A 9,730-nucleotide genomic window follows, 5' to 3' on the forward strand; every position below is an offset into this window, starting at 1 on the left:
CGGGGGTGGGGGGCGCCGGCAGCCCGGCCGGCAGGGGCGTGCAGCAGGATCCCCGTGCCAAATTACGTGCTTTTAATGCTCTGTCCCTTGCGCGCAGCTATTCACCCGCGTTTTTAATAATCTAAACACAAACTGATGCTGCTCCTGATTTTCTTCCCGTGCTGTTACAGTAAGGAACTTGGTGTCATTTGAGCAGGACAGTTAAACCGCTGATGAAACATTAGTCAGGCCATAGCTATAGGATTACGTTCTGCAGAAACAAGCATCACCGTGCTACAGTGTAATGAAGCTGTTACTTGCAACCATTTTGGGATGTTGTCGCAGCAAAGTGTATTTTTGGACATGATTTTTAACCGTACAGATTAACTTCTGGAGCTTCAAAATACAATGAGATGTATTTTGAAATGCCTGATATTAATTTGTGGATTTTGAAGCATGATTAAAAATGGGAAATGTGCCTGACTGCTGCAGAGAGGCCTTGGAGATGATTCCTTGAAACCGCTAACATGCCTGGCTGTTTTAAAAAGACCTTATTTGCCTTGGCTTCTCTAGTAAGTTTTGTGTCTTTTGTCCTGATTGTTGTTGCAATGGGGACCCCAAAGTGGATGGCTGGAAGGATCCTTTGCAAAACAGGAGCTGATTTGGTCAATGCCACAGATCCAGAACTGGTCAAGTTCATTGGAGAAATTTACTACGGACTCTTCCGGGGCGGCAAAATACGCCAGTGTGGGTTGGGCGGGCGGCGTTCCAAATTCACAAGTAAGTAGAATTTTGGTTGAATCTTTAGTCTAGCGTCTAGTTCAGCTTTAAAAGCGCTCTGTTCTTTTTGTTTACAGAACGTACAGAATGCAAATAATTGTTACTAAATTTATATCTGTGGCTGGCTTGTGGTCTTTCTGGTTTGGGATCGGAGTGCGAATGTAAAATCTCTCTCATTCAGGCTAGCTTTTTTCTTCCAGTTATATTCTCTAATCCTGGAATCAAGATGAGGAAAAAAAATCCCTAGGGCTAGATTGAGGGTTTCCTTTTAGCCTTGTGAAGGCAGTAAAAGCCATTTGGAGATGACCCTGCAAATCACACTTTCCCCTTCACTGACTCTCCTAGGCCAAGCGTTGCTCTGCAACCTCTCTGTGCCTCTGTCCTTGCATTGTCTTGTTGAACTCCTCGCTTTCTTTTTTTCCTTTAAGAAGTAGAGATTTATGTAGCTGGCCACATTTCTGTATTTCTCTAGTCGTCCTAATGCAGATGTCTGCCACAGCAGACACGCCTAACTTTATTAACACATTGAACAAATTCTTCCCTTCTTTTCTGGTAACTTTGGAGAGAAAAAATGGCTGAACTCTTAAAAGATGTAGAAACTCTTATAAATGGATTCCTTTTAACTTCAAAGATTTTCTTGAGGTCTCAAAAGCACTCAGATGTTGATCCATACTTTGGATGATTTCCAGTTTTCCCACATCCCATGCTGTAGTGAAAATGATATTTTGCATTGAAGATTTTTAGTTCAGTCTGCAGATCTGCTGCAACTTAAACCAACATGAGCTGAATTTGCCGCAGTCTCCTCCTCTCCCTGGCCCACAGCAATGCTGTCCTGCCCCATCCTTTGCGATGGCTCTGGTAGTTGCTGTGGTAAGGTAGTTCAGAAAGCTAAGCTGGCCAAAAAATTGACCTAAAAAAAAAATAATTCATTTTCCATAGGATTGTGGCTGACTACACGTTGCTCAAGCACCACTATAAAAACTCAAAGCAAGGTGGGACTGTGGGACTTCAGAGGGAATGGAGAAGAGAACCAGAGCAACCTCAACTTAGATCAGCATGACCAGTTGTTAAGCTGTGATGAATTTGGACTTGTCGCTTTTACAAATAACCAAGTCAGGCTCAAGCTCTGCAGCTGCAACTTCATGATGTGGACGCAGCAGTCACACTCAAATGCTTTGCCTAGTGCGTTTGCATGGCTGGCAGACAGGCCATCAGGCCAAAGCTCTTCCAGCTCTGCTCTGCTTCTCTTCAGGGCGTCCAGAAGGACGGTCCCAGTTCTTTCACCCTATCCTATCAGAGACAATGAGGAAAAAAGTAGCCAGTCCCCTTTAAATCTTGGTAAAACTTTCTGGACTCTTTAATAAACTTTCTGATTAATTACTGTGTAACCTGAGAGGAAGGCCTAATGTTGCACCATCACTCCGGACTGCATCAATACGCGTTTGGAGGACACGATCCTACACTCTGTAGAGAAACAAAGCTCTCACTGAAGCTAGTAAGAATCCTCACTGTTAGAACTGTAAAATTGGGTCATTAAGTGCAGTGGGCACAACCATGCACATAGGCAAACGAGTGTCCCAGAGATTTTCCCTTTTCAATATTTCAATAGCTCTATCGGGTTTGATACTTTCACAATACTGGTTTCAAAATGGTACCACAATAGTATACAAAGCTGTGAAATACTTCTGCACAATGGTCAGCAGGACTTCTGGGGGTTCTGGGTCTGGCTTGACTTTTTTGCCTTGAATCCCCCTTAATCTCCAAGCATTCTGAATTTACTGGGGAGCAAGACATGGGAGACTTTTCTTGGGGATTGTGTTAGCATCAAGGGACGCACAGGCAGCACAGAGCAAGACAGAAAGCTAGCACCTCATCCACTGCAGTGCTGCAGTAGCTCTGATACTCTGGAATTCCGAATCGCAATAATACATGGTTATCAGTACATCCTTTCACTGTGTTAACACTCACTAGGGTAGGCTTACAGCTGGCACGCTCTCTTTTAACTGGGGCAGTGACGGCATGATTCAATTGCCATAACAGGTGTCCAGTGTTTTTTTCTCTTTGCTGCGTACTAAGCCAGGCTCACTGGTCATGTCTTTGGGACTTGGCTGAGAGCCTCAGAAAAGAGGCAAGAGAATCCTTACCATCACCTTAAAAACTCTTCTGGTTTGTAAGAAGGCTAAATTCCGTGTGCCTTCTTACACTGCCAGTTATTTCCCAGTAAGAAAGTAAGCTAGTTTCTGGCTTCCCATTTCTCATATATACTTCTGATTCTCATTAACTTCCCTCCCTTCTTGTTGGAGTCTCTTCTGTAGCTCCCATGTACACCAGGCCTGACTACAACCCCAGAATGAGCTACCAAAAAGGTAGAACTGTGAAATAATGAATTTTTGTACGGAATTTGTACAGTATGAAGTTTTCTACATAATCTACTAGAATCCAGTCATGTCACGATGACCAAATTGTACGCCTGATATTCACTGTGACACCCACCAATTATTGCTGCCTACTTTGGATGTGGCTTGTTTGGATTTTTTTTCCACTTATGCAGCATAGGAAGCAATCTATTTATTTGTTGATAATATAATGTACCTTCTTTTCAGTAACATTTTAGTAATTATGCGGTTAGTTCTTCAAAACGTGTATGAGTGGACAGTGCTACACTACCTGAAGGGCTCTTCTTGATCAGCTTGTATTTTAGGGCTCTTCTCCATCAGCTTCCCTCTTTCCTGTCAGTCAGCATGTCCCCTACAATTCCCTACTCACATTTCTTCTGATTCTGTTAGTGGAGAGCTGGAGGATAAACTGAATACCCAGGTGCTCCACGCTTCCCTGTTGCTGGCCAATCTGGCCCTCCGATGGAGTAACTTCATCTGTGAAGACAAAATCAAAAAAGTTACCGTTCTTTAGAGGCAGGCCAGTGACAGGCTGCTGAGGGAGAGCTCATGCCTCATGCTCACTTCACCTAAAGCCCACCCGACTGCAATACTCTACAACCTTCCTACGGATGTAACTGAAACACTGCCAGATACCCAGAAGAGTGTAAAGGGGGCATAAACACTAGGTGAGAAACCAAGGAGGGAATCTGAACATGGAAACCTGTGGGATTAGGAAGCATGAAATCAGAGTAGAACTCACTGGAGCCATTACTGAAGAGAGGAAGAAAGAGAAGGAAGAATGACATGAGAAACACAGAAAGGAGTGACACTATTCTAGGCAGCAAGGGGCTGGACAAGGAAACTGGGACTCTCAGGCATCAAAGGGATGAGATTAAAAGCATGGGACAGGAATGGGAAGCTCAAAAATAGGAGTTTGGGATGGAAAACAGAGGTGAAAAAGAGACAGAGAAGAATGCAGCAGAGATAAAGACATTAACACAACTAAATAAATAAAACAGGACTTAAGTCTGAATCCTTATTCCCAGACCCTGTGTAAAGGATTATTCCTGCAATAGAATATCTCTGGTTTGTCTGATGCAGTGATGAATAAAGCATCATGAACTAAGATGTGGGTACCTACCCGAGCTGATCGCCTCTGTAAAAAATAGTCTTGTTTAAGTATAATTTAAGTTTGTAGCACCAGCACAGTGTGATGTTTACTGTTGTCAAGAAGAAATACACACTGAGTAGATGATTTTCTTTCTTGACAGTTTTCCCACACATGGTGAAAAAGCTGAATACAGGCCTGCACGTGATGATTATAATGTTCCTCTGTGTGGCCATTTTCTTTTCTCTGGTCAGTTTTGGATTCTGCATTCTTAACGCAATAAAAGTTCCTTACCGGGCTATTAAAGGTCCAGCAGGAGTGTGCCTTTGGAACTTCCTCGCAGGTAAAAGCATTTACCGGTATTTTGCACTGGTCACATTCATACAAAATGTTAAAAGTTCCTTCTCTTGCCTTACTAAGTATTTTCTCAGCTTAAATACTTGTCAGTAAAATTAAGTCAGCAGTGAATTCTCATCTATCAAAACAAAACTGTCAGGTGGCATCTCGGCTTATTGCATCTAGTCAACTTTTTACGGGAGCTATGAATGCCAGTCTTTAGGCTCTATATCACTGATGAAAGGACTTTATTACAAACACTGCTATGATGCTTGGCTATACAATAGAGATGAAGCATTTTGAAGGTGTGTAAGCTGTGCCTAAGTCTGTCCTTGCTCTGTATAATGCTCACTGTGGTATTCAGTAAGCCTTCTGAAGCACAACCAAAATGTCTGTCTTGTTTTGACAACAACAGTGAATACCTCTTTCATTTTGTTTCAGGTGGATTTATAGTACTTGCAGTCACCAGCTTCATGGCTGCTGTCAAACTTCATCATCTCACAGAAAGAATTGCCAATTTTCGGGAAAATGTCTTTCAATTCGTTATCTTAGAAGAATGGTTTGAAGACTGTTTTTGGCTTTGTGTGGCAAGCGCCACAGCACATGCAGTAAATTTGCTGCTAATAGCCATTAGTGGGATTAATTTCCCTAAAATTAAGACTAAAACAGAAGAAGCAAATGTTACAGCAGAAGATATCATGTACTAATAAATCTACAAAATTACTTTGGTCAAGTGAACTGACATGAAATGTCAGCTTGTTGGCTCTTCAGCTTTTGATTTGGATGGACGATTTTGGTATAAACATGAATAAAGACATCAGTCTACAATACCAGCAATTAACAGGCATGGGCAAGTAGGAAAAACAAATGCTACAAATACCATTCTTCTCAAAACTGACCACTATCTGCAGTGAATATATGCTGTTCGCAGTTTTTAGGAAATTCGCATTGTGAGATATTCTAGAAAACTTAGGTGAAATAAGACTTTATTGAAACCAAGTGTCGTCTTCTTTGTTTAGAAAGAAAAGATCTTTGATACTATAAGGTTATTTCAAAACAGAAAGAATGGACGTTTGCCAGTTAGCATCACAGAATTATCTGGAAAGTGTTGAGAGGGCCATATAAGATATGTTTGATGATGTTATACTGCATTGAAAAAGAAAATTTCATCATCTGTGAGGCTAAAGTTAAGGGGAAGCACAGGCTAAGTATGTGTGAAATGTTTTTAAATCAGAAATTATCAAACCCCACAAAGTAAAGAAGTGAGAAAAGAGAAGTTTATGGCATGCTAGTAGACTATGAAAAAAAATTGTTAGCTGTGAGGTGAAGGTTTCATTGCAGCTTCTGGAAGTAAAGTAAATGGAATCTAAGTAATAGCGCTTTTAGATAACCTGGAAAATAATAACCTGACATTAATTGTCTTCAGAACCCTGTCAATTCTCATGTCTATCTGAAATCAAGTAAAAGTGATGTATGATGAAACAGTATTAAAATGAATAAAAATGGCTAAATGGATGGAAAAGTTAAGATGTTATGAAGTACCATAATTTTGACAGGTATTCAACCAGTTCTTGGGTCACGAGTAATGAATATTTCGGAGAAAAGAATATGCCATTAAGCATGTCATTTTTGGAATTTGACTACTGTGGTGAACACATACTAACCTTTTAGCAATAGAACCTACACCTAACTGAACAATGACTTGCAACGAATGAAAGAAGTTATCACCTAAAGTAAAGAAGTTATTTTGCAGTCGGTTACTCTTCATCAGACCGCTAGGTTGTGTAATTACATTCTTGTGAAAAGCTCTTTGAAAAAAAAAAAAACTTCTTTAGAAAAGGAATTAAGAATGGTTTAAGAACATGTCAGGATATAAAAAAAGAATCCTTGTTTTTTATTTGAAAAGACAGACCTCTTCACAAAAATAGCTTAAGCCTATGGGTTTAATATCTTTGGCCCAAATACTTATTTTCCATGCTCTTTTTATTTTGTTTTCATCTAAAGACCAACAAAACCACATGTTTTATGGAGTAAATTCTACTTTCATTTGGTATTCTTAAAAAATCAATTTTGCTGTTGTAAATGCTATTCAGAGTACTCTTAATTTACACAGCAGACTCAAATCGCTATGTTCACTAAATGCTTCAGCAGTGTATGTGCAAGCTCTGCGTGAGGTAAGAAATGAAAATTATTTATGTCCTTTTTTTATTGTCCATACACAGCAAGAGCAGCAGACATTTGGCAGTCAGTGGCCTAGTTTCAGAGGAAATGTTATTAGCCAAACTCAACCTACAGATGTAATGAGCAGTGTTTGTTAACTGTAGCTCGTACCATCTCTGGTTTTGGCCCTATAACTTTAGCAGGATTATGAGTGAAGCAGAAGTCTGTGGGGGTGCTTCTGCAATAAGCCCTAATAATCTGCCTCCCTCAAGTCAGGTGTTAGCCACTTTTTTCCTAGAAGCACTAATTTATTTATTTTTTAAGTCCCATAAAAATTTAAGAGACAGCTGGAAAGTTTCATTGAGTCTAGAGCACTGTTACAATTTTAGCATACAAGAGACTGAGTAAGGCAGAAAATTTGATTCCTGATTTATACCACCCACCTACTTCACTGTTCTTCTAATGTTACTGGTGCTTTCACTCCCATCTCTACCCTGGGCCACCACTCCCAGAAGATGGTGTGATGCCCGGCACATGGATAGGCAGCAAACCAGCCCAGCCCATGAAGGCGCCTTGGATGGTAACAGCACAGCACTGCCCAAAAACCTGTCCACAGAGGCCTATGTGGTACCACCACCTTTGCCTCCCAGGAAACTCTGAGTGCCTCTGAAACAGAACACCTTAAACTGCAGTGTAATTACACAAGTAGAAAATGAAATATTTGCCATTTGCAATTGTTCTATGAACTTATAATTTAGAAGTAGTTGTGGTACAAAACCAATTATGTTTTAACACGTAACTGAGCCTTTATAAGTATAATTCTCTTTGGGAAGTGAAAAGGAAGCAGATTTTTAAATCCTCTACATAGAGCCATTGCTTCGGAAGTGCTTTTCAGTAGTACTAAGATGCATGTATTACAACATATTTTTCATCCTGCTAATGAACTGCTTAATGCCCCCCAAACTTCCCCCCAAAACAGTTATTGAGTAAGAGCCATGGGACTACTTTGGTAAGGACAAGATTAAAGATGTGTTGCACTGATTTGTTGAACTGTTCCCAGGTAAGTCACAGTAGCTCTGAAAGAACCATTAGAGCACACTGTATAAATAAAGTTAAAGGGGAATAGCTGGGCTGATCAGCTTTTTGATTTCTTGTTTTGAATCTGTTCAACAATGAAGCATGCTCTGCAGTAACAGTCCAAAAGATTTCTCACAGCAGATGTATGAAGTATTATTATGGGATATTGTAGCTGCATGAGTTGAATGACCGAATAACATTATGTTATGCAATGACTGTTGTGTGGCTTGTGAGAAAATACTCTTTTCAGTTCACTTTAGAGTGAACAGAAGTATTACCATGCATGAATTAAACTGAACGAAACAGATGCAAGGCTAAACTCACCTTTCAGCTGCACAGGTTGCCTCAGTTTAAGCACTGTGAAGACACACCAATGGGGTAATGCATAGAATATTTGCCCTGGGAAATTTTGTTGGGGGAAAAAAAGGCTGAATGCGATCACACATAGTTAAGATGTACAATTACAAAGCAGACCTTAAGGTTAACAATAGGTAAGTCTGTCACTCAGGCCTTCTCAGCTTTCCCGTGTACATCATAAAATGCTTTCAAAGAATGTGGAACTTGATAAGAGTGATCTACTTTATTGACACATTTTAATTTTAGTTATACTTCACATAGTGTATCTGACCATATGCATGCTCAACATCTGGAAATGAAGGCTTCTGTGGGGGTACTTTTTACTTTGGAAGACTTGAAATCCCAAATGAGAACATTTATCTGCCCAGAAATTTGAAGATATTATGGGTCAAATCCTATCTTTCCATAAAATTAAAGACAACTTCATGTACCCTGAAAATACCCATTTAACTTGTACATGCGGAATATATAGAAGCTCCATGCAGGACGTAAAGAGCTGTTCTTCAAAGATCTAAGAAACAATTCATTTTATCTAAGAGCCTTTCCAAAATAAATGAAGCTAAAAGCTAATTACCACTTTAATTCTTTAAAAAATGTTATGATTTAGTGTTAGAAAAATGTAGTTTTACAAGATAAATCAAAATGGATGCAATTTCCCTCAGTCATTGTCTCCGAGTGCCGCTGTCCTTAATAAGTCATGTTATTTTCCCCTGTACCACTTCATGGAAAAAGCGGTTAGGCGGGAACTGCAATATGCTGCTAGAGAAGAACAGGCCCAGCCACCCTTCTTCACCATGTTCTGCTGATGTAAGTCTAAGTCCAGTTACAGATGTATGGAAAAGCCAGCTAATTATAGTAGTGTTGTGTCAGATTCTGACATATAAAAGTGAATTACTTATAATCTATGCTTCACGTTTCTAGGGGGGAAAAAACCAAAACAAAACCGAATTTGGATCACTTGACATTAGAATTGGGTGCATGTTCTGTGCCCCTGAAACTCTGGCTCCTCACACTGACGATACAGTAGGTGTCAGCAAACTCCAAACAGCTCTTTTCCATCCAGTGCTTTTGCTAGAGAAGCATAAATCTACTTCTGACATTACACTGATGACCCAGTATTCTGGTGTGAATTTTATTGTTTATTTATATACCGATAAAAGTGTAACGGTAGTCATTTGCATTGGTCCTTTATTTTCATTTACCACGGGATATTATACAAGTAAACCACCATCCTACATAGGAAATAATGTAAATTTTCTGCCTTGCATTTGCGATAAAGCAATCTGAATACATTTTAATCTTCAATATGCGAATTAAACATACTGTATGCATACCATGACTGTTTTTTTAAAGCCCGTGATAAGGCTGCCAGAGAAGTTGTCTCATCCTCAGCAGCACGTGCGAATGCTGACCTAGAGCAATGCCGCCAGAGGGCAAACACCCACCGTGGCACCCAGTCGCCCCCCGTTCCTTGCCAGTCTCATGCGCAAGCAAAGGAGGACACCGCACCTCGCGGTCCCCCGGGCACTGCCCTCGGAACCCTGCCCGCCCCCTC

General features: G+C 40.3%; 1 protein-coding gene across 1 annotated transcript; it reads left to right on the forward strand.

Moving 5' to 3' along the window:
- The first annotated feature begins 506 nt into the window (after nucleotides 1-506).
- Nucleotides 507-5,288, forward strand: CLRN2 (clarin 2). Its single transcript, XM_009648031.1, has 3 exons — nucleotides 507-759; nucleotides 4,409-4,588; nucleotides 5,023-5,288. The coding sequence occupies exons 1-3, from the start codon at nucleotides 507-509 to the stop codon at nucleotides 5,286-5,288; spliced, it is 699 nt and encodes a 232-aa protein (XP_009646326.1).
- Nucleotides 5,289-9,730: the final 4,442 nt, after the last annotated feature.

Source organism: Egretta garzetta, unplaced genomic scaffold, assembly GCF_000687185.1.
Source record: "Egretta garzetta isolate BGI_Z169 unplaced genomic scaffold, ASM68718v1 scaffold151, whole genome shotgun sequence".
Lineage (NCBI taxonomy): Eukaryota > Metazoa > Chordata > Aves > Pelecaniformes > Ardeidae > Egretta > Egretta garzetta.

Excerpts from the sequence above, each read along its gene's own strand:
- CLRN2 (XM_009648031.1), top strand. The coding sequence starts at position 507 with ATGCCTGGCTGTTTTAAAAAGACCTTATTTGCCTTGGCTTCTCTAGTA. Across the intron at positions 760-4,408 it reads GCGGCGTTCCAAATTCACAA|TTTTCCCACACATGGTGAAA; the intron begins GTAAGTAGAATT and ends CTTTCTTGACAG. Across the intron at positions 4,589-5,022 it reads CCTTTGGAACTTCCTCGCAG|GTGGATTTATAGTACTTGCA; the intron begins GTAAAAGCATTT and ends ATTTTGTTTCAG.